This window comes from Diabrotica virgifera, chromosome 4 (assembly GCF_917563875.1).
Source record: "Diabrotica virgifera virgifera chromosome 4, PGI_DIABVI_V3a".
In the NCBI taxonomy this organism is placed as follows: Eukaryota; Metazoa; Arthropoda; class Insecta; order Coleoptera; family Chrysomelidae; genus Diabrotica; species Diabrotica virgifera.
The window spans coordinates 46,748,957-46,775,378 of NC_065446.1; the positions used below are offsets into that span (position 1 = coordinate 46,748,957).

Here is a 26,422-nt window from a genome sequence, read left to right on the forward strand (position 1 = left end):
AAAAATCTATTGATGATTGAACAAATGTTCTCATCCATAACTTTACCTTCACTCATTCCCATCGATGACTTTATTCCGACAAACGGCTTTATAATATCACAAAATCTATTTGACATTAATTGACAATTGTTTTGATATCATTTTCCATAGCCTAACTCTGATTTTAAGATAATTATGAAAACATCAATGTATGTTGATGTAATTGAATCAAAAGCCACGATTAGCGATTTTTTTATTATTGTTTGAAATAAATAAAAAAACCATAAGGGTAATGTTTTCAGTAGATAAATATTAGTAAAAAATGCAATATTAATTAATATGGGAACTTATAAAAAACAAGTTGATTATCACTTGTTCATGGTAATCGTCATAAACTGCAAATTCCAAAGGTGGGCCAACTGAAATGGGAAGGGGCTCGTATTAACTATTTAAAATTGTTTGTTGTACTAAAAGCTCGGGGGTTGACAAATGACAGATATAGATGCCGTTAAAACATGTCCCCCGTGGAATAAAAATCGACCTGTTTCAGATTTTCACAAAATCCAATGAATACATATTGCCAAATACCAGGGTGGATTCTTTTGAGTGAACAACCCTGTATATATTTTTTTAGAATCTATTAGGATTTATTACATCGTTTATTTAATTTATGTAAAAAAATATTTAAGCGTTAAGAGCTCCAGTTTATTACAAAGGTCGATTTTCAGCTTTTATACCGTTGTTTTTTTATGGAATATTCATTTTTATTCTGAAATTTAAATCATGTAAATTTTATGTACGACAAATCCAATTCATTTACATAGACATCGGCACGATTCAATTATTAAGCGATTACGAAGAAGGAGCGACTTGAGAAAGGCATTTAAACGTACAGTTATATTTATCTTTTATACGAGTAAACTTTTTACAATAATAATTTCCAGTTCGCAAGAACTTACGTCAAATGTATTTAAGTTGTAAACTGTATATTTTTGTATACTGAGTATACTGAGTATTTTGAAGATATACCTATTCGCTGTCCACAAACGTGACTACCATTTTCCTGAGTTCGAAATAAACAAAGAGGGTAAATTTTTCGATTATCATAAAGTATATTATGCAAGTGGTAAAAGTTGAAACATTTAGGAAAATGACGAACTCTGTGTAACAGAGAAAGTCAGCAACATATATGTAGTAATAATAAACTAGGAACCTAATGGATGAAAGTATGGCGCATCAAATCTAATGGAACTAAATCACTACATGTAACATACACGCTACGTAGAGAAACATGCCCCCTGTATATATTGATAATTATTGTCTAATTCCTCAATCCGAGGACGCCAAATATCTCGGCATGTACTTGGACCACGGTCTAACTTGGAAAAAACATATTTTCCACAAACGAAAACAGCTTGGACTTAAATTGAGAAATAGGTATTGACTCATTGGACGCAATTCAAAACTATCTTTGGATAACAAAATTTTACTCTACAAGTCCATCCTCAAGCCCATATGGACTTACGGGATTCAGTGATGGGGCACTGCTAGTGTCTCCAATACAAACATCTTACAGAGATTCCAAAATAAGGTGCTGCGTGCCATAGTCAATGCGCCATACTATGTATCCAACGAGGTGATTAAACACGACATCCTTCTAGAATCCGCAAAAGAAGCCATACAAAGTTTTAGTGTAAAATACTGTGAACGAGTGCTACTGCAACCTAATGCGTTTGTCAGACAATTAAGTGTGCATGACGTCTTTGAAGTGCGTAGACTAAAACGGCAACTGTCGTCCGACTTGACCAATTAGACGTAATCTAGTGTATTAGACTAATAAAATTTTAATTTTAGAATTGTTAAGAGGTTACTCACTGGAGTAACTCTCTACTTGTTTGTATTTTTTACCAAAACAAATGCTTCATGCCCATTGGGCAGATTGCTGTACTCAATCGAGTTAATAAAAAAATATTGTAGATAATACTGTAAAATCGCAGTGTCGTACGAATTAACTAAATGTCAAAGAGCTTGTAAAAAAATTCGCGCGTATCGAGAAGTAAAATAAAAAAAAGCTATTAAACACGTTCAAAATGCCTAGAATGCATTTGAATGACGCACAAACAACAACAGCAATTGCCAAACTCAGTAATTTTAACTCAATTTTATTCAAAAAAACTTCTTTCTATAATTATTTCCATTTTGTTACATTTTGTAAAATATATATATTTTATTTTGACCTTTTAAAATTATAATCAACTTTATTCTGGGTTCGCCACTGGTAACGACCCTTTGACGTAAAAGGTGCGTTTAAACGAGGAAAAAATTAAAAAATCAGACACTACCATTTCATATGTAAGGGTGTAAACTGTAAACCATTCCATGGCCGCGACTGTACATAGTTTCACCAAAAAAAATATTGAGACGATTAGGCATTTCTAGACTTCTGTTTTAGCTTTTTAAGATGTTCCGGACTATTAAAATCGATATTATTATATGCGGTTGAACCAGTATTGCAGGGGATATTTCAAATAGAGGTACAATAATATACAGAGTGTTGTATTAAAAAAAAACAAAGTGACATGATATCAGAAAAATGGTAAATATGGCAACGTTACACATATAAAATTTCAAATCTACATCAGGTGTATCCCTGTCTTTGCATAATTCGGACCATCCATTTAAGATAATTTGGCGTTTCAAGACTTGGTCCAATTTGATAATCTACATAAATATATAGTCATATATAGACATAATTATAATATACTCACGGACAAAAATATTGCATATGTATGTGAAATGAAATTTTTTCTGCTGCTATCTTTAGCTCCTCAGTATCATAGGAATAGGATTTATTTTCCGAATGCGATGTTTTAAAGTGTCATATAAATGCTATAATCTGATTTAAATCTGATCTGGACTATTACCCCAGGCTGTGGATGGAAAATAGGTCGAATTCAGGATATAATTCAGGAATTTTTTAAACCTATCAGGTGTTGTAAAGGACGATGCCAGGAATAACTTATACTAAAATGTAACCAAAAATATTGTGCGCTTTTTATTTTAATTGCGATTTTCATTTGTTAAATTTGCAATTTTTATTGATTTTTAATTTTGCAGCTTAGGATATTGATTTTAGAGAAAAACTTTTTAATAGAAAGTTGTAGTAAATTAAAAAAACCTACAATTTGAGGTACGGTAAGTTTATTTTGGTTAATTGGTTATTGCAAAACAGCCTGCGAAAGGTCCAAAATGACCGCTTTTTACAATAATTGCATTATTTATTGTACAAATATTTTTTTTTATTTTTTAAAGCTTTAAAATAAAGATCTTTCAATTCCAAACATAAAAAAAATTGTAAAGCCAGATTAACGAATTTGTTGCTTAGATATTATAAATTGTTTATCCCAAGAGGTCAAATGTCGAAGGCTATAACTTTTTGAAACAAAAAATCGTAGAGAGTTGGTGAAACATCTAATCTCCTTCTAAAGAGTTATATTTTCATATTCTGATGTAAATAAATGCGTAAAACATTTTTAAACCTCTAATTTTTGGGTTTGAAAATAAGAGGGCAAATTTCGTTATAAACATTTAGAGCTGAAGCGGCCTTGTACATCCTATGAGTTTTTAACTTACAGATTATTGTTGCTAAAGATGAAACAAAGATTTATAAAAAAATAAAAAATTTCTACGACCAACTGAAGCCGAGATAATTTTTGGGTTTGGAAATAAGGGGGCATATTTCGTTATAAACATTTAGAGCTGAAGCGGCCCTCTACATCCTATGAGTTTCTAACTTACAGATTATTGTTGCTGAAGACAAATCGAAGATTTATAAAAAAATAAAAATTTTCTACAACCAACTTAAGCCGAGATAATTGTTTTTTTTTTCTTAAGTCGTAGTGCCTTTATTTATAACAATTAAGAAATTATTTTACAGTCATTGACTAAAGAAAGACTTATATTATCTTAAAATAAAACTTATTATAAAATATAATTACATTTAATTATTAAAAATTATTTTTAAAATCGGTGCATTTGCGAGCGGCCGAATTTTGCAAATCGCCCGGCTCGCTTCAAATCCGCGCGGTTGGAAAATTTTTACGTAGCTTGTATTAAATTTGGAGAGAAAACAATTTAATAATATTACCATTATAATATACAGTCTATTTACCACTGTATTTGTTTTTCTTGATAAACTTTTATATGTGAAATTTCATTTCTGAAGAAATAATATTACAAAAATGATACATATATATGAAATATATAACTATATTTTAATTTTTTCATTGTTATATAAATATAATAATAATAATGTTACTTCTTACTATAATATACAATATACAACTTTTTCTTCTTGTAGTGACTATTCTTTTTGGATTTCACATATAAAAGTTTATCAAGAAAAACAAATACAGTGGTAAATAGACTGTATATCATAATGGTAATATTATTAAATTGTTTTCTGTCAAAATTTAATACAAGTTACGTAAAAATGAAGCGAGCCGGGCGATTTGCAAAATTCGGCCGCTTGCAAAAGCACCGATTTAAAAAATAATTTTTAATAATTAAATGTAATTCTATTTTATAATAAGTTTTATTTTAAGATAACATAAGTCTTTCTTTAGTCAATGACTGTAAAATAAATTCTTAATTATTATAAATAAAGGCACTATGATTTAAGAAAAAAAAAACAATTATCTCGGCTTCAGTTGGTTGTAGAAAATTTTAATTTTTTTATAAATCTTCGTTTCGTCTTTAGCAACAATAATCTGTAAGTTAGAAACTCATAGGATATACAGAGCCGCCTCAGCTCTAAATGTTTATAACGAAATTTGCCCCCTTATTTTCAAACCCAAAAATTATCTCGGCTTCAGTTGGTCGTAGAAATTTTTTATTTTTTTATAAATCTTCGTTTCATCTTCAGCAACAATAATATGTAAGTTAAAAACTCATAGGATGTACAGGGCCGCTTCAGCTCTAAATGTTTATAACGAAATTTGCCCCCTTATTTTCAAATCCAAAAATTAGAGGTTTACAATTGTTTTACGCATTTATTTACATCAGAATATGAAAACATAACTCTTTCAAAGGAGATTGGATGTTTCACTAACTTTCTACGATTTTTTTTCAAAAAGTTATAGCCTTCGACATTTGACCTCCTGGGATAAACAATTTATAATATCTAAGCAACAAATTCGTTAATCTGGCTTTAAATTTTTTTTTTATGTTTGGAATCGAAAGATTTTCATTAAAGCTTTAAAAAATAAAAAAATTATTTGTACAATAAATAATGCAATTGTAAAAAACGGCCATTTTGGACCTTTCGCAGGCTGTTTTGCAATAAGCAATTAACCAAATTAAACTTACCGTACCTCAATTTGTAGGTTTTTTAATTTACTACAACTTTCTATTAAAAAGTTTTTCTCTAAAATCAATATCCTAAGCTACAAAATTAAAAATTAATAAAAATTGCAAATTTAACAAATGAAAATTGCAATTAAAAAAAAAGCGCACAATATTTTTGGTTACATTTTAGTAGAAGTTATTCCTGGCATCGTCCTTTACAACACCTGATAGGTTTCAAAAATTCCTGAATTATATCACGTTTTTTCACCCACAGCCTGGGGTATATTCTGGCCAATATAATTTTTAAATTTAATCTCATCAAGGTAGGTATTCACTGTTCTAGCGACATGAAGACGTGCGTTCGCAGTAATATGTCATATCCAATGTGGCTTGCAAATGGCAAAACATGATCTCCTAAAATGTTTTCAATGTACCGGGTGTCCCAATAAGAATGGCTCTCGGCCATATCTCAGGAACCGTTTATAGTACAGCTTTGAGAAAAAAATAATTATAACAAAAGTTGCCTCGGGAAACGTCTGGAAATTATTTTCATAATTGTAGGTTCACCACTAGAGGGCGTAATTGAATATCAGAAATTAAAAAATCAAAATTTTACAAAATTTGCTTAAAGAAATTGCACTGGAAATCCTATCATCGTATTCTTTATAAAATTCTGCGCATATTTGATTTCACAAGTTTAAGTCTACCTTTGCAAATAAGAGGTGGGGGTGAGTGGGAACCTTGTTATGAAAAAATGGCTGTAAGTCCGGTTCTGCTAAATCGAATTTTGCAAACTTGGTCTTGTTGAAAACAGCTCTTTTTCGTCAATGTAAGAGTTTTAATTTCGAAACTGCCTATTAAGTAATGTGCCAGCTAGGAGGCGTTATTTAATTATTTTCAGAAATCTAGTTTTCTTTGGAAAATATTAAATACAAGTATGCATTTTTAATCCTGTATTACAAAATTAGATGAAATTATCAACAGAATAGCGAAAACCGCATGTCGATACCTTTTTTCTATCTCGAGATATCTTCAAACGTGTAAATTTTAAACATAACTGTTACTGTCACCGGTAAACGAAGTTAAGGAAAGGTAGTGTGCTGTGGAAAAAACAAAGAAACATTTTCCAGATCTAAACGTATATAATTAATTAAAACAGCAATAAGACAAACAACATTATAAAATATAACACAGAAATAAAAACAACTACTTAGTGACGACTTAAATGTTCAAATTATTGTCCATCATTTTTGATTCAAGCATTTACTCTTTCAAGAGTAGATTGAACAGCAGTCTTAATTTCTGCTGTCGAAATGCTTTGAATGGGGTTTCGTATTCTCTGGATCATTTTTTCTCGAGTAGGCCTAGCTGCTAAAACAAGGTCTTTAATCCGTCCCCATACCTAAATAAAAGTGAAATACCAAACCGTCTCCACACCAAACAGTTAAATCTGGTGATAGTCAGATAATTGGACCATTTCTTTTTGATAATGCTATTATTGGTGAACGCTATCTAATTCTTTTAAGGAATGAATTGCCTCGTCTTCTGGAAGATGTACCGCTACCAGTTCATAGGTCCATGTTGTTTCAGCACGATGGTTGTCCCGCGCATTTTTACAGAGTAGTACGAGATTTTTTAGATGAGTCATTCGCTGATAGATGGATAGGACTTAGAAGCCTATTTTTTGGCTAGCCAGATCACCACATTTGGCTAGCCAGACCCAACTAACAATGCAAAACGTAAGCTCGTGCGTTAGAATTCAAGGGGAAAACTCTACGTTCTTTGACGTTAATAATGGTCTAAGACAGGGAGACGCGCTGGCGTGTCTCCTCTTTAATATTGCATTGGAAAAGGCAGTCAGCCAATTAAATATTAGAATGAATGGAACTATTTTTAATAGATCGACGCAAATTCTCGCATTCGCTGACGATATAGTTATAGTGGGCAGAAGTATGAGAGACATGGTGCAGTGTTTTACAAGGCTTGCGGACGCGGCAAGTGAATTAGGACTTGTCGTAAACGAGGAAAAAACCAAATATATGTTGGTTTCTAAAACCTCCCGAAATATCCAACAGAGAATTCAAATTATTAACAATCACACCTTTGAGCAAGTCATCTTGGATCGCTAGTAAACTCAAAAAACACGACAAGCGATGAAATAAAAAGACGCATAGCAATAGCAAACAGAACTGTTCACGGTCTCCATAAACATTTAAAAAATAAAAATATAAAACGTGCAGTAAAGCTCAATATATACAAGACTCAATATATACAAGCTCAATATATACTTCAATAAGACCGGTTTTGACATATGGAGCTGAAACGTGGACCCTATCTCAAAGTGATGAAAGACTTCTTGGTATTTTTGAGAGAAAAATTCTTAGAAAGATTTTTGGGGCAGTAAATGAAAATGGGCTATGGCGTCGAAGATACAACTTTGAACTGTATCAGTTATACACCGATCCAGATATTGTGAAATTCGTTAAAGTGCAGAGACTTAGATGGGCTGGACACATTGCTAGGATGTCAGATCACGAATACACTAAGAGATTAACATTTTCAAAACCAGAGGGCACAAGAAGTAGAGGACGACCATGAAGAAGATGGATTGATGATGTGGAAGAAGACCTAAAGATTCTAGGGGTCAGAAGATGGAGAGAAGTTGCCAGGAATCGACTTCTTTGTGAGCAGCCCAAGATCCACAACGGATTGTCGAGCCACTTATGATGAGATCACCACATTTAACTCTTTTAGAATTTTATTTATGGGGGCGGATTTAAAGACCTTGTTTTTGCTGCTAGGCCCACTACTCGAGAAAACATGATCCAGAGAGTAGGAAACGCCATGCAAAGCATTGCGAGAGCAAAAATTGAGACTGCTGTTCAATATACTCTTAAAGAGTAAATACTTGAATTAAAAATAATGGGCAATAATTTGAACATTTAAGTCGTCACTAAGTAGTTCTTTTTATTTCTTTGTTATATTTTATAGTGTTGTTTGTCCTATTGTTGTTTTAGTTAATACACGTTGACGTCTAAAAAATGTTTCTTTGTTTTTTCCACAGCACACTACCTTTCCTTAATTTCGTTTACCGGTGACAGTAACAGTTATGTTTAAAATTTACACGTTTGAAGATATCTCGAGATAGAAAAAAGGTATCGACATGCGGTTTTCGCTATTCTGTTGATAATTTCATCTAATTTTGTAATACAGGATTAAAAATGCATACTTGTATTTAATATTTTCCAAAGAAAACTAGATTTCTGAAAATAATTAAATAACGCCTCCTAGCTGGCACATTACTTAATAGGCAGTTTCGAAATTAAAACTCTTACATTGACGAAAAAGAGCTGTTTTCAACAAGACCAAGTTTGCAAAATTCGATTTAGCAGAACCGGATTTACAGCCATTTTTTCATAACAAGGTTCCCACTCACCCCCACCTCTTATTTGCAAAGGTATACTTAAACTTGTGAAATCAAATATGAGCAGAATTTTATGAAGAATACAATGATCGGATTTCCAGTGCCCTTTCATTAGGCAAATTTTGTAAAATTTTGATTTTTTAGTTTTTGATTTTCAATTACGCCCTCTAGCGGTGAACCTACAATTATGAAAATAATTTCCAGGCTTTTCCCGAGGCAACTTTTGTTATAAATATTTTTTTCTCAAAGTTGTACTATAAACGGTTTCTGAGATATGGCCGAGAGCCATTCTTATTGGGACACCCGGTACATGTCAGTTGGCATTTGCCTAATCACCTCCACGTGTTCGGTATGTCCTTTCAAAGCAATACCGCTCCGTAGCACTATGCCGCCACCATTAAAACTAACGCTCTGTATGGGGTTACAACTGACATACTGTTCACCAACTCTTCTGTAGACAAAGTTTTGTTAATCCCTCTTTCATATGATGAACGGTATGCCAATTGTAACCTCATACAGATTGTTAAGTTTGGTGGTGGCGGCATAGTGCTATGGAGTAGTATTTCTTGGATAGGACATACCGAACTTGTGGAAGTAATTGGGTGAATGACAGCTGATATGTACATTAAAAACACTTTACAAGATCATATTTTGCCATTTGCCAGCCATATCGGATAACAAATTCCACTTAATGCACCATAACGGAGGTTTTCATGTCGGTAGAATAGTAAATACTTACCTTGATGAGATTCAATTTAAAAATTATATTGGACACCATATGGCCCATATCAAATTTAAATCCGATTATACCATTTATATGATACTTCGGAAAAGAAATCCTACTTCTGTGACACTGGGGGCAGCACAAAAAATTTCATTTCACACGTTAATTTTAAAATATGCAATATTTTTGTTTTTGAGTGTATAACATTAAATTGTGCCGTTCTCAACATTCTTTAAAAAACTAAAAACGAAGGTACACTTGAATTTTTTATATTTGTACATATTAACGTATATTAATTTCTCCATATGTACCTACATTTTTATGATCATCAAAATTCGTTATTAGATTTTTTGAAATATACATAAATACAACATCACATAAGAACATATCATGCATAGGTAATACAAAAATAAAAAAAAGGAAATATTTACAACATTAAAGGGGGAAGTATACTCTGCATTTTATGCTACAACGCATTTAAATATAACTCTATAATAACAGAGCTAATATCAAAGTAATAATTAGATGTAACTGACACGCAATAGATCATCGAAACTAATAGTTTAAAATTTTGGCTTATTGTGTAGTTCAAAACCAAATATTTTCAGTGTTAGCTCTAAAATGATTTTTTTTAAAGAAAAGTGAAAACTATGGCTACAAAGAACAATAGCACATTATAAATGTTTTTGATAAACAGTAGCAGTAAGGATAGTGTGTTGTAGAGGTCAGTGCGTTACTCTAACGGTAAAAAGCTAGTGCCTACAGGAAATAATCACTTTAGAACTACAACATATTCGGTTATGGTTATGAGCATTCAAAGATACTCCAGCTCGAATAAGTTTGCTTTAATATGTTGAAAGGGTTGCATATGTGAGTCCTTAACGAAATGAAATAAATAAAGACACGTACTTACAATCAATATTTACTCCGGACGACCGCTTTCGCTGTCTATAATATGCACAGTATCATCAGGTCCCGGTAACAGTAAACTAAATGATGCCGATACAAGGAATGATTTTTGAAGTCTGCACTATCATACCTTTTTGCTAATAGGGGACTGATGGAATGGATGGACTAAACTGCATTGATTAGCAAATATTTGAACAAATTCTTAAGCGGGTTAAGCGGGAAAGTGGCGAGTAACAGCCAACAATCATGCACGGCATTGTTGGCTATTACTCGCCACTTTCGCCCTTAATAACTTGACCAAATATTTGTTAATCAATGCAGTTTAGTCCATCCTTTCCATCAGATTCCTATTAGCAAAAATTGAACAAAAAGATATGATAGTGCAAAAATCAATCCTTGTATCGGCCTCATTTAGTTTACTGCTACCGAGAGCTGATGATGCTGTGTGTATTATAGACCAGGGTAATAAGACAAAAATATACCCTGTTCGTGACACTTCAGCAGCCAGGGTACTGAAGCGTTTTTTCGACAAGTAATACCTATAGGAACAAATTGTAACTAATTCCTGCGTAGGATCTAGCGGCCATTTATATTTATAAACAATTAACTGTCAAAAAATGGCATTTTCCCCTTTTTTTTTCAAATCGATTGAAAACAATGAAACTTATGATCTCTTTAGTACAAATATCTTTGAGATTATGGAAAAAGCTTTAAAATGACATATTGCAAAGTTTGATAATACTCATTTATTGTTAATATAATTGAGAAAAAAGGTCGGAATTGCAAAAAAAATTATTTTCGCAATAACTGCTGTAAAAATTAGTGTACAGGTTTGAAATTTTTGTCAAGTGAGGGTTCTTTGGTGCTTAATATGTGATAAAAATTTCAAAGCGATTCATTCAATTGTTTAAATTTTATTCGAATTGTTTATCTCAGAGAGCATTTTTTTTGCAATAACATAAGTCAGAAAAAAATGACGTTAGGACCATTCCATAGATGTCAAATGAAAGAGCATGAGCTATATTTTCAACTTGGTTTAGAGAAAGCGAATAAAAATGCATTTATTAGTGATAAATAATTATGCAAAAGTATGTAAATCTTCCCTTATAAACTTTTTGAATAACTTTTTCCAAAAAAATATATTTTTTTACCCTGTTTTAAGTGCACAACTACCAAGTAATGTTATTTATATCATACTTGATTAAAAATTGTAATAAATATATATAATTTCTTATATAACAAAATAAAAAGTTTATAAGGAAAGATTTACGATACTTTTGCATAATTATTTAATACTAATAAATGCATTTTTTATTCACTTTTTTTAAACCAAGTTGAAAATATAGCTCATGCTCTTTCATTTGACACCTGTGGAATGGTTCTAACTTCATTTTTTTCTGACTTATGTTATTGCAAAAAAAATGCTCTCTGGGATAAACAATTTGAATAAAATTTAAACAATTGAATGAATCGCTTTGAAATTTTTATCACATCTTAAGCACCAAAGAACCCTTATATGACAAAAATTTCAAAGCTGTACACTAATTTTTATAATAGATATTGCAAAATTATTTTTTTTTGCAATTCCGACCTTTTTTCTCAATTATATTAACAATAAATGAGTAGGTATATCAAACTTTGTAATATGTCATTTTAAAGCTTTTTCCATAATCTCAAAGATATTTGTACTAAAAAAACCATAAGTTCCATTGATTTGGAAAAAAAGTGAAAAATGCCATTTTTTGACAGTTAATTGTTTATAAATAAAAATGGCCGCCAGATCCTACGCAGCAAATAGTTACAATTTGTTCTTATAGGTATTACCTGTCGAAAAAACGCTTCAGTACCCTGGCTGCTCGAGTGTCATGGAAAAAACCTTATTACCCTGGACTATTATAGACAGCGAAACTGGCCGCCCGGAATAGATAATAAATTGATTATGAGTACGTCTTTTTGCTTAAATACTTTACCCTAATTGTATGACTATAACAAAAATTCAAATTTCTTTTTAGATTTTTAAGAAATATGCTTTAGACACTGGATAATGCAGATCTTCCCCCTATCATCTAAGATACAGCCAAAAAATAATAAGATAGCACAAAATAAAATTCCTTATTCAATATAAATATACCTAGTTTGATTAATGTTTTCTATGTCTGCCTGATTGTCGTTTTTAGGCATTCTTTTGAATAAACAATTTTCCAATAAGCTGGATAATCCGTCAGCAAATCCATTCATTTTTCTGCATAAATATAAACACAAAAAATTATTCTACATGAAACAGTGTTGGGGAACGGGTCCTTTTGCTAACTAAATACGAAGATTTTTTGTTAAGTATTAAATAAATATTTGGTATAACCTTCAACTTCCTGTCACTTGCTGTTGCGTTTAGTAAATTTCAATTTCCGACTTATCATCGACTTATTTCGTATGCTTTAAATTATGACGCACAGGTCAAGATTCAAGTACTCAACTGTATTTTAGTGAATATTATATCACTCTACAGAACAACAAAAGGAATTAAAAGTTCTTTATAGACAAGGCGAAAACGGCGGGATCGAAGGGAAAAATATTCCCATGAGATTTTTTTGCATAATCACATTCGTGAGACATCCCAGAATAAGGTTCAAGAAGTCGCCCACGTGAAAAGTGGGCCAATTTTTTTTTAACAATTTTTTTTTAATCAAATTGCAAGAATCAATATTTTTGGCCCGAACAATTTTTTCTTTAAATTTTTGGACCATTCTGGACAAAAAAGATCTCTTATAATTTTTCTCTAAAGTTGATCGTTTTCGACTTATAGGCAATTTAAAATTGAAAAAAGCGAAAAATGACCGATTTTCAAGGCTTAATAACTCGGTTAAAAGTTATTATTATGAAAGTCAATATATGACTAAATCAAAGTTTAAAGCCCCCCCTAAAAGATCTTGAAGAAATTTTTGTCATTATTTTATTACTAAGCTGTTATTTTTAAGTAATAATAATAAGCGCCATGCACGTGTGCGCTGACTTTAAATGCTGAGTGCGAGAGAGAAGCCATTCCAGCAGTCCAATTGTGCATCTTACTCGCACTCACATTTACAACCGCGTCAATACGATCTAACCGCTCATTGTTTTTAATTAAAAATAACAGTTTAGTAGTAAATTAATGACACAGATTTCTTCAGGATCATGTAGCGGAGACCTTAAACTTTGATTTAGTCACTTTCTGACTTTCATAATAATAATTTTTAACCAAGTTATTAAGTCTTAAAAATGGCCATTTTCGCGTTTTTCAAATTTTAAATTGCTTATAACTCGAAAAAGATCAACTTTAGAGAAAAACTATAAGAGACCTTTTTTGTCCAGAATGGCCCAAAAAACCTAAAAAAAATTAGTCCTGGCCAAAAATATTGATTTTTGCAATTTGATTAAAAAAAAATTGTTAAAAAAAATTGGCCCACTTTTCACATGGGCGACTTCTTGAACCTTATTCTGGGACGTCTCACAAATGTGATTATGCAAAATTATCTCATGGGAATATTTTTCCCAACGAACCCGCCGTTTCCGCCTTGTCTATTATTCTAAAATGATCTGAGGCATTGTACCCGATATTTCTTTTATAATAATGGAGTAATGGATATAAATCCAGTCCTGTAAATTTTTCCAATTTTGTATGATAGAAGTCCTGTTAAAAATCACCCAACTTAAGAATGCGACTTTGCCATGAAATGTTTATTGTTTTGGAATATACTGTTTAATAATTTAAACGACATTGTTTTTATATCGTCTGTAGTAGAGTAAATTATATATTTAAACTCTATATTTATGCATGACAGAGTCATAACCATAAGTAATAAAGTTTTTTTATTTGATCTTTTCAATAGTCTTCCGAACATAAATATTCTATCTGAAAATAAATATGGCATTATAATAATAAGGTTTTTAAGGGTCCTATATATAAGCTTTCTTGCTTGTTTCTATTATATGAGCCTTTTTATTGAACGATATATAAAAGCGCCAATATTTCTGTGTACTGATTAATAAAAATATATAAACTGATGCAGCAAAGAAGAACCCGAGAAAAACAACAAAAATATAAAGACCTTAGAAGAGAAGAGAAGTGCATTCATAGAAGAATGAATCGAATTTATGAAAATAGAATACTGGAAGAACTTGAGGCATTAAAAAAGGAAAACCAAACAAGAAAATTTTACAAAACTCTGAATAATGCAAGAAAGGCATTCAAACCAAGGCTAAGACTATGTAAGGATAAGGAGGGGCACATACTCAATATAAAAGAAGAAGTATTGAAAAGGTGAGTGGAACACTATAAAGAACTACTTACTATCGAAGTAGAAGATCCAAATCAACCACCCCCAGGAGCAAGCAACAAAACACCATTAGAGCCTTCATCAATTCAAGAAGTACGGGATGCAATAAAACACCTAAAAAATAATAAATCTCCAGGAAGTGATGGCATACCGGCGGAACTTACTAAATGTGGAGGTGCTACTCTGACTAATCAAATATATAAAATAATACTGAGAGCCTGGTCCGAACAGGGAGAAGTTGGTTTTTTGCGGTTTCCCAACTTCATTGCACAATTATACCTGTTCGTCCCAAGAAAATAGCCGCAACTATTTTCTCCACTCGAACGCACACTGTCCACGCTGCACTCAAAGCCACCTCCTGACCGCCGACGAGGGACGCAGGTTCGCCTGTCGTTGTACAATGGTTTCTAGGGAGATTGGTCGAGAGTAAAGCACGGACAGTACACGTAAATGTCTATGGAACCAACAACAATCCATCAAACTTTCTTCTCTGTTGACTTCTTAGCCTCTGGACACCACCGTCCGGCATAACCCAGGATCCAAGAACACCAGGACACGGCGCTCACCCCAGTGTGTTTTTCGGACTGTTTGCTTTTACTGCCAACACAATACATTCACCTCAAACCCTGAAGAGGACAAAATCCTAAACGGGGAAGCACATTGAACGCATTTCTTCTTAACATTATCTAGACAAGCAAATCAAACAATGTAGTAGTAGTAGCCTGGAACGAGGAAGAAATCCCGGAAGAGTGGTGTATTGGAATCGTTAGCCCGCTAGACAAAAAGGGCGATCAATTGGAATGTAGAAACTATAGGGGAATATCCCTCCTTAATACAGCTTACAAAATATTTTCGAGTATCTTATATGGTCGCCTAAGTGCACATTCAGAGGAGTTTCTTGGAGAATGTCAAAGTGGTTTTAGGTCTGGTCGATCAACAACAGACCAGATTTTTGTGCTAAGGTAAATACTAGAAAAAACCAATGAATTCAATATCGACACATACCATCTTTTTGTATATTTTAAATCGGCCTATGATACTGCCCTAAGAAATAAATTGTATGAAGCCATGGATGAATTCCACATCCCTGATAAACTGATAAGATTGGTTAGGACTACAATGCGTAAAGTTGTTTGCAAAGTTGAAATACAGGGCGAACAATCACAGGCGTTTGAAACGCATGTTTCATCAGGTTGCGACAGGGAGATGCGCTGGCGTGTCTCCTTTTCAACATAGTTCTGGAAAAGGCGGTCAGAGATGCCCGAATAGACAATAGAGGAAATATTTTTAATAAATCATCCCAAATTTTGGCATATGCAGATACTCTGGGCTAGTTAGCAAAATACAAGGAAAAGTTATTTACCAGAAATTTTATTGCTGGAATCGAATCTTATGATTGTATATATTAATAATATAGGTATGCAAAGTCCGCAGATAGTGTAATACTTTTTTTATAAACAAAATGGCGCCCGAAAATCGTGTTTTTTCAATTTTTGCTCTACAGCTCCAAAGATTTTAACTTTACATCAAAAACACCAAATAAAAATTCACCGTAATTAAATTCTGCATAGAGACGTGTTTTTCCCGAGTTACTTCGATGAAAATTTTCCCCGGAAAATGCGGGTTATTCCAACAAAATCTTTAATTTTCAACTAAAATTTCACATAAGCAATTGTTTATCAATAATTAAATAACTTGGTAATATAAAAGCCCTTTTCGTATAGATAATAATTCCATAAGCCGATCGAAATTGAATGAACAGTTTAGCAACAATTGAATTGTTAATTAAAAATTTACGGTCGCTATAATAACCACAATAATAATGATACATAAGAATAATTATGATTTTTGTATAAAAAGACACTGTACCTATCTAATGTACTTTACAGAATTGAAATTGGACTATTTAAGCGGCCTCAGGAATATTTTAAAATTATAAACAATTTTTTGACTTATATTCAATTACAATATCTCGGGAAATATTCAATTAAATTAAATCATAAAAACGGTATTAGAAAAAAACCGGCAGGACGCTTCTTTTAAAAGAAAAAACGTTTAATTGTGATGAGTGGTTCCTGAGATACAACCGGTCAAAGTTGACCGGCATTTACGGCAAAGATATAAACAATAGGATCAAAATTTTCAAACCATCACCTTTTTAGTTTTGTCCTCTTTCTCCACACCAATTTTCATATCTTTAAAATACTCATAACATATATTATTATAATAAAAACTATCGATATTACGAGCGAAAATTGCCAAAAATAGCAAAATTTCAATCAAAAATTAGGTTGGAGAAAATGTAATCTCAAAGTTCAAAATCGGTATACGTTAAAAAAATGCATTTTCTCGGCTTCCCATGGAGCAATTTTCTTCATTCTTTTTTTGTTCCCAAGTAACTCGAGTAGAGCCATCTAACTAACGCATTATTAAATGTCAGACTTGCTTTTGTTTTGTTATAATAGATTAATTTATTTATAAGAAAAGAAAACTACATTTTTGTCCAGTTGTATACTTTTTTAAGTAAACTTACTACACGTGTACCTCTTACCGTTAAAAACACATATATTCTCATTTGAAAGCTGTATAATTATTTAAACAATCTTAATTTAAACAAATTAAAAATTTTTGTTATAATCAATAAATTAATTTATTATAACAAAACAAAAGCAAGTTTGACATTTAATAATGCGTTAGTTATATGGCTCTACTCGAGTTACTTGTGAACAAAAAAATAATGAAGAAAATTGCTCCATGGGAAGCCGAGAAAATGCATTTTTTTAACGTATACCGATTTCGAACTTTGAGATTACATTTTCTCCAACCTAATTTTTGACTGGAATTTTGCTATTTTTGTCAATTTTCACTACATAGTAATATCGATAGTTTTTATTATAATAATATATGTTATGAGTATTTTAAAGATATGAAAATTGGTGCGGAGAAAGAGGACAAAAATAAAAAGGGGATGGTTTGAAAATTATGATCCTATTGTTTGTATTATATCTTTGCCGTAAATGCCGGTCAACTTTGACCGGTTGTATCTCAGGAACCACTCATCACAATTAAACGTTTTTTCTTTTAAAAGAAGAGTCCTGTCGCTTTTTTCCAATACCGTTTTCATAATTTAATTTAATTGAATATTTACCGAAATATTCTATTTGTTTATAAGCCAAAAAATTGTTTATAATTTTAAAATATTCCTGAGGCCGCTTAAATAGTTTAATTTCAATTCTGTAAAGTATATTAGATATGTACAGTCTCTTTTAATACAAAAATCATAGTTATTCTTATGTATCATAATTATTGTGGGTATTATAGCGACCGTAAATTTTTAATTAACAATTCAATTGTTGCTAAACTGTTCATTCAATTTCCATCGGCTTCTGGAATTATAACCTATACGAAAAGAGCTTTTATACTGCCAAGTTATTTAATTATTGATAAACAATTACTTATCTAAAATGTTAGTTGAAAATTCTTGTTGGAAAATCCTGTTGGAAATCTTGTTGGAAAAACCCGCATTTTTCGGGGAAAATTTTCGTCGAAGTAAATCGGGAAAAACACGTCTCTATGCAGAATTTAATTCCGGTGAATTTTTATTTGGGTGTTTTTGGTGTTAAGTTAAAATCTTTGGAGTTATAGAGCAAAAATTGAAAAAAAACACGATTTTCGGGCGCCATTTTGTTTATAAAGAAAGTAGCACACTATCTGCGGACTTTGCATACCTATATTATTAATATATACAATCATAAGATTCGATTCCAGCAATAAAATTGCTGGTAAATAACTTTTCCCAAAAATGGCCTATTCTCCGATAATCTGCCCAGACTAAGATGACGTGGACCTAGTTGCCCGCACAACACGCAAGCTGGAAGAAATGTATACCACCTTCTCCAATGCCTCAAAAAATATGGGCCTGCAAGTAAACGAGGAGAAAACTAAGATGATGGCATCAACACCCAAGAATAGACCCAGACAGCTAGAAACATCGGTCACCAATTCACGGTTGATAACTCTACCTTTAAAGTGGTGGACAAATTCACATACTTAGACTCCCTGATCACCAAGGAGAACGTTATGACGGAAGAAATCAGGCGAAGGATAATCCTAGCAAACAGATGCTATTTTGGACTGAGTAGACTTATGAGAAGCAGAAACTTAAGCCAAAAAACAAAAATAACAATATATAAAACCCTTATACATCCAGTGTTAACATATGGATCGGAGACATGGACCATCTCCAAGGCAGATAAAAACCTCCTGCTTATATTTAAACGAAGGATCGTGAGAGGAATATTCGGTGGCATCTGTGAAAATGGTGTTTGGAGCAGGAGGTACAACTACGAGGTATACCACAGATATAAACATATATTTAGTGGTAAAGACGTAGTATCTCTTATAAGAATAGGAAGACTAAGATGGGCAGGACATCTAGCAAGATCACAGCAGAACAGCCCTCCTAGAAGAATGCTTATGTCACAACCTGTGGGAAGTAGAAATACGGGTAGGCCAAAACTCAGATGGAAGGATGGTGTGGATGAAGATGGGAGAAAACTAAGCGCAGCAAACTGGCAACGGTTGGCAATGGATAAGACTGACTGGCTTAATAGACTTGGCAAGGTCGAAGCTCTTTCATAGGGCTGTAGCACCATTGATGATGATGATGATTAATAAAAAAGTTTAAAACACTGACTAAGATGTACTTAAAGTCAAACAAACGAAATAATTACTAATCAGACACATATCCATGGATAATACAATTAGTACCCAAAGAAAAATTTATACCCAAAATACCAATCTAAGTCAGCAGCAGCCTTTAGATTAGCAGTGGTATATGATTAGAGGTGCAAGAAAGTATAAGCTGTCACTAAGAATTATAATTGTTTGTGATAAATTACATAAAAGTTCAGAGGGAAAAAAATTAACTTCTTCTTAACCTGAATTATCAGGTACCTTTGACGTTGGTGATTAACGTGGCAAGATTCTCTTTATATTGAGCTATTTTAAACAGCTGTTCTACTCTCCAAATCTCAGTCCATCCTCTAATATTCTTCAACCACGAGGCTAGTTTTCTACAAATTCCCCTTGCGTCCTTCGATTTTACCCATCATAATCATCATCAATCATCACCATTGATCTGTACGCGTCCATTTCTGGACATAGATCTTCTTCAGCTCTTTATATCTGTCTCAGTCGTGTAGGGCTGGCATCCAGCCACTGATAACACGGTTCAGGTCGTCAGTCCATCTGGTTGGTGGGCGTCCTCTGCTCTGTAGTGCTTCTTGTCTTGACCTCCACTCGACAATGCATTTTGTCCACCGGTTGTCAGATAATCTGGCGACGTCCTGCCGAATTCCATTTGCCCAATTTCCTAATACGAATTTCTTCGTTTGGGATTCGGTCTCTCAGAGATACCCAACATCTGGCGCACCATAGCTCTCCGAGTCACGCAAAACTGGTGTACTACCTTTTTTATTTGTTGTTTTTGTTCCATACGTAAGACAGGTTATATATGCTGGTCAAAAATCTAGTTCATTGGTCTACAAAATTAACACAGAAAAAAAAATTTTGCTTGAATTCCAGAATAAAGCTTTAGCTAATATATGTACACTTATAAAGCTTACATGTGAATTGTCTTGGGCATATATTAGCATGTTTAGTTGTAGGGTTGGCTTGCAATTTAAGCATATTATTTCACAGCTGTATTATCAGGGAGTGCCATGTACCAGTGGTCAGTATCAACTTTCTTATTTTAAATACAACACCCTATATATGATTTAATTTTTGGATTCTTCAGAATATTCTATACCCTGTTTTTAAACTTTTTTTTTATTTTTTTGGCATGGGCTGTCGCCACTCAGCCAGTCATAATAAGTATATTTCAAAATCTACATACATTTCAAAAATATAAAACAAAACAAAAATAAGAAAGATAAGGAAACGTTACCGTAAAGGTGGTGTAGGGCTTACAATATTACAATATTACAATTATTATATTCAGGAGTTAAGGTAGGAATAAGACAGGGTCACTTGCTTCTTCTCGTCTAGGGACCCTTCAAGACATTTCGTTTAGACATAACTAGACTAGGTCGCGGATAGGAGGTAAATACATATGGGATAAAACAAAGGTAAATAATCATTTGTGGATAATGCTTAAAGGTTGATTTTACTTTTACAAATAAATTCCATTAAACAGTCATATATTGTTTTCCTATTTAGAGAAAGTAGGTAACATAAATTATAAGGTGGAAATATATTATATTTTAATAAATTTTCAATTAGTTTATTAGTTTGTTGAGTATACTTTGAGCACTCAAAAAATATATGATTTAAGTCTCCCTCTTTTTGACAGTCTAAACATAGATTTGAAGATAAAATGTTAATTTTCGCCAAATGAAAAGGATAACAGGCGTGCCCAAATTCTATTCTAATAATGGAAGTAATATATCTGCGGAGAACGGAATAATTTTTAAACCAGTACTCAGTAGGCACTTTAGGTTGAATCATCGCGTATTGAGGTTAACTTCATTTTTAACAATTGCACATATATCTGGATTAGAAGGTTTATGTCCGGTTAACGATCCATGTGTGATGGCTTTTTTTGCTAATAAATCAACATGTTCATTACAGGTGATACCTATGTGTGCTTTAACCCATAGGAAATGCACTTCTCTTCGTTTTTTATAGATTTCATAAAGTATTTTTTTAATTTGGAAGATATAGTTGTTTAAATTAGTCCAGAAAGCCACTGCGCATCCGCTAGGAAAAATATTCTAATTCGGATTTTCTACACAATCTTACTCAAAAAGGACCCCTTTTAACAAATTTGCATGTTGCCAGGACCAAAAGTTGGTCAAAAATATTTTAAACGTTTTTTTTTTGTTTTTTTTTTCCTAAAATTTTTTTTCTGCATGGAACAATTTTTTTTTAGGTTTTTTGGATCATTCCAAACAGAAAAGGTCTTTAGTGACTTTTCTCTAAAGTTGATAGTTTTTTACATATAAGCGATTAAAAATTGGAAAATTGCGAAATCGGCCATTTTTAACCCTCAAAAACTATGTGAAAAACTGAGAATTTGAATGTTGCCAAGGTAGGTAGATATTCTTTAAACATCGACTGATGAAACCCCGAATAGTTTTTTGCAATACAATATCAAAAACCCCTTTGTTTTTTAATTGCCAATCAAGCGTGCGCGACACTATTTTCCGTATTAAATATAAATGAATAAATTCGTTATTTCGTAAACCGGTGACTTTAAGGAAAAATCCCAAAACAGGTCGGTTTTTATTTTTAAGTTGTGATATTGTGGCATATATAGTATACTAGTGACGTCATCCATCTCGGCGTGATGACGTAATCGATGATTTTTTTAAATAAGAATACGGGTCGTGTGCTAGCTCATTTGAAAGGTTCTTCAATTCTCTATTCAGTAATATAAACATGTACATAATTATTTATACAGAGTTATAGAATATGTCTATAGAACAAAAGTTACTTAAAATTAGTCAGTTTACCCATTTCCGGACTTACTTTAGACATATAATTTTTCACCCCCAAGAGAGGGTAAAAGTCACCCCCAGGGCAAAAGCACACATCGGCACAATATCACTTTTTTTCTTTGACATGTAAGCTATACGTATGCCAAATTTCATGTCAATCCAAGCGGTTCTTTAAAATTTAGAGCAAAAACCGTGAAAGAATGAACTAGATCTACATACATGGGAAATAAGCATTGCTTGTGTTGTAGTAAATTTTGCAAAACTTCTAAAAGCATGTAATATATCCTATATATGTAATAGGCCATTAATCCAAATCCAAAAATTAAATAATATACAGGGTGTTATATTTTACATATTTGTATTTGTCAGTGGTATCATTCACTGTTAGATAACACACCTGGTATGAAAAGCTTTTATTGAAAAAATGCCCACCTAAAAATACCAATCGACGTTTCTGAGCTTTCTATTGAATCTCCCTCAAATTTATTCCATTTGGCGTTCGCAAATGTTTTTGAAAAATTTGAATATATTGGATATTTATTTTAATACCAAACTACAAAAAATCTTCGCATTAATACGAAAGCAACCAGCTCTAGGGCTTGGTAAGTTCGTTAAGGAATCTATTTAGCCGGCTAAAAATATAACTAACAAATTAAGGTCACACCATATCTTATCTAACCTAGTTGGTAATTTTTTTTAATTAGGCATATACTTACGGTATCAGGGAACCGTTCGGATATACGAGATTGCCAACGACAATTCCTTCTATGTCGCTATACATAACTTTTCTACAGCCCAGCCGCCTCAAAGCTATAAAGTCATATTTTACTAAGATTAGGTTCTTGGCAGTCAGCAGAAGTAAGCGTTCTTTGTCTGTGTCCCAATGATTGATTCTGAAAGTATTTGTGTTATGTAATTATATTGGTAATGTACTAAATATAATAAACCCCTAGCTTTAATATTTGTGGACTATGAAAAGGACTTTGACACCATAAATCAACAAAAAATGTTGGAAGCCTTGACAGAATGCCGAATCGACTATGGGTATATAAATATAATTAAACACATATACTAAAACGCAACAGCCAGTGTTATAAACGGAGAGGCAGCGCTGAAAAATCTCTTTGAATTTACTAAAGCTAGATTTTTCACAGTTGATTACTGTGTGTAGAGAAACATACTGCGGTCGGTCAAGCGAAACGTAGAACAGGATTTACTGAGAGGGTATCAAAGTTGCTTTCCCATGAAGGTAATTAAATCCATTTACTAAGGCTGAAAATCAGTACACACATTCTAAATTGAATATAAATAAAAGTTATTATAGTCGGTCAGCTGTATTTTTTTTTGTGTGAGAGTGGGAATCTTCTAAAGACCGTACCAGGCGAATCGTACCTGGCGTGTGTTGGATTCAGAGTAAACGGAGTACATCCGAACGCAGTTCCCCCTCTGGGGGCCTTGCCTCCGGATGAATCCGTGTTACAATGCCTACCAACTAAACCCACTCTCGGCTTACGCGCGTGGCACGTCTTTCCAGACCGTTCTCTCGCGCGCGCAGCCTCTCCTTCTCTACTATTTTCTTTTTCTCTCTGTTGCTTTATTGCTTTTGTTTACCCCTGTTGTCTCTCTCTTTCTATAATCTCTTTTCTTTTAATGATTTTTGTCACAGCCTCTATCACTTCTTTAAACTCCCTTTCACCCCTTGTCACTATGGCCATAAAATTGTTTGCTCCTAAGATGCCTACTTTTGCATGTAGCTCCGCTCTTTCGTCATTAAACTTTCTGCATTCAAACACGCAATGTTCTGCTGTGTCGCTTACTCCGCAATCTACGCAACTATCATCTATTATCTTGCCTATCCTCTCAAGGTATGCTCTAAATGATCCGTGTCCCGTAAGGAATTGCGTGAAGAAGTAGTTCGTACTTTTATATTTGCACTTCACCCACTCCTCCACGTCAGGGATCAGAGTCCTTGTCCATGCAGCCCTCCGCTCGCTTTCCCACTCTTCTTGCCACTTTGTAATGGTTTCTCTCCTTTCTTCTGTCTTTTCCTCGTTAGTCTTTCCGTATGTTTGGACTCTCTCTTTTACCTGCAGGTGTATTGGTGGTACCCCAGCTATAACTTGTAGGGCTACCGTCGAGGTCGTTCTGTAGGCGCACACAACCCTTAATAGGGCTTTTCTTTGGGCTTTCTCTAAGATGTTTTTGTACTTTTTCTTGTTTGTTACTTGATGCCACACCGGTGCCGCGTATAGGATTGTGGAGTGTATTACTTCCATTAGGATCCTTCTTTTCCCCGTACCTGGGCCTCCTATATTAGGCATGATTATTGCCAGGGCTGTTGCTCTTTGTTCTGCCTTATGTGCAGCATATTTGACGTGTTCGCCAAATATCTGCTTACTGTCCAGCATCACTCCCAAGTATCTAACCTTTTCGGCCGGCGTTATTCTTTCTCCTTCGAGGGTGAAGGAGATGTGCTCTCTGTCTCTAGGTCCTTTTAATATCAAGGCTTCCGTTTTATGCGTAGCGAGTGTCAACTCTCGATCATTCAGCCACGTTTTCACCCTTTCCAGTGCAGCATTCGCCGTTTTCACTATGAGCCTGTTTTCGTTTTGCTCTACTAGAACGACCAGGTCATCCGCGTATGCTATAGCCTGCGTCCCCTCTCCTAGATCTTCTTCTAGTATGTCATTGTAGAGGATTTTCCAGAGCAACGGTCCTAAGACCGAGCCCTGTGGCACCCCCGCCGATGTCTGCATAACATCTCCCCTCGCTATGTTAATTTTTCTACTTGTGAAGTATTCCTTCACTATATTTTGTAGGTATGGGGATATTTCCAAATTCTCCAGTATTTCGGTTATTACTCTCCAGCTTGCACAGTTGAAGGCATTTTTTATGTCCAGAAAGAAGGCCACCAACCACCTGCTCCTACATGTGGCAGTTAATTGCGTGATCTTACTGACTGCATCGATTGCGGACTTCCCTTTCCTAAATCCATATTGGCGTTCAGACAAGCCCCCTTTCTCCATTACTTCTTTTTCTAATCTCGTCTTTATAAGTAACTCAAAAACTTTGCCTATCGTGTTTAATAGGCATATCGGTCTGAAAGCTCCCGGTTCCCCAAGTTCCTTCCCAGGTTTGGGAATAAGTAAGAGGTTCGCCGTTTTCCATGCCTCTGGGAAGTTTTGCCTTCTGAGGAGGTCATTCATGATATCTTTCACCCACGAAGCTTTTTCCTCTATGATTATCTTAACAATTTCTGGTAGAACTCTGTCGGGTCCGGGTGCTTTCCTGTCCTTGAGTGCTTTCCCTGCCTCCATCACCTCCTCCATAGTGAAATCATCTGCCGGCGTTTCTACATGCCAAGGTGTGAATTCCCTAATCTCTCTCTGTGGGAATAGCTCTTCTGCTATCTCTCTTCTCCGGCTTTCTTCGATTTTGTGGATACTACTTCCTTTGAGGTCAGCTGTATGACGGAACAGAGCCGGTCGGTCGGCCCCAGTGAATGTACAGGGTTAATCACTATATTTTGACCCCCTTGTAAACTGCTTTATTTACAGAATTAAAAAAAATGAAAAATACAAAAGTTATTCGATTTTTTAATTATGATTTTTTGACATATACAGTATGTCCCTGTAAGTTGTATCCATATGGAAAACTTTTTTATTATTAATTTTACGAGAAAAAGTTATTCTTTATAAAAAGCTCTGCATGGTCCAGAACCTAAGATTTAACCATCAAATATCAATTTTTTTGAATATTATACGAGGTATGTCAAAAAGTTTGAATTTCACTCAAGAGTAAAGTAGCTTTATTTTTCACAATATTGAAAATTGCTATTATGAAAAGTTGTTTGGAATTAAAAACTGTATTCTAGTATGCAATTACATCCTTCTAATTGAAATTTTGTTTTTTGAAAAATTATGGATAACTAACATTATTTTCAGTTATTTTAATTCAGATAACTCTTAATATTAATTTTACGAAAAAAAGTAATTCTTAATAAAAAGTTCTGCATGGTCTAAAATCCAAAATACAACCATCTTATGTCAAATTTTATTAATTTTATACGAGGTATGTCAAAAAATATGAATTTAGCTCAAGAGTAAAATACGTTTATTTTTCACAATATCGAAAATTGTTATTATGAAAAGTTATTTAGAATTAAAAACTATGTTTCAGTATGTAATTACATCCTTCTAATTGAAATATTCTGAACTATAAGGGT

The 26,422-nt window shown here is 33.3% G+C and overlaps 1 protein-coding gene across 3 annotated transcripts in view; it reads right to left on the minus strand.

The window, feature by feature from the left end:
- Positions 1-26,422, minus strand: part of LOC126883025 (tumor protein p63-regulated gene 1-like protein) — a 94,074-nt gene that overhangs the window by 17,544 nt on the left and 50,108 nt on the right. For 2 of the 3 annotated variants that reach the window (XM_050648208.1, XM_050648207.1), the window contains 2 exons: positions 22,914-23,090; positions 12,514-12,624 (listed from right to left, as the gene is read on the minus strand). In XM_050648208.1, the coding sequence (XP_050504165.1) occupies positions 12,514-12,624; positions 22,914-23,090 (288 nt within the window). The remainder of the gene's footprint in view (positions 1-12,513; positions 12,625-22,913; positions 23,091-26,422) is intronic. The other variant, XM_050648209.1, reaches the window with a different exon arrangement.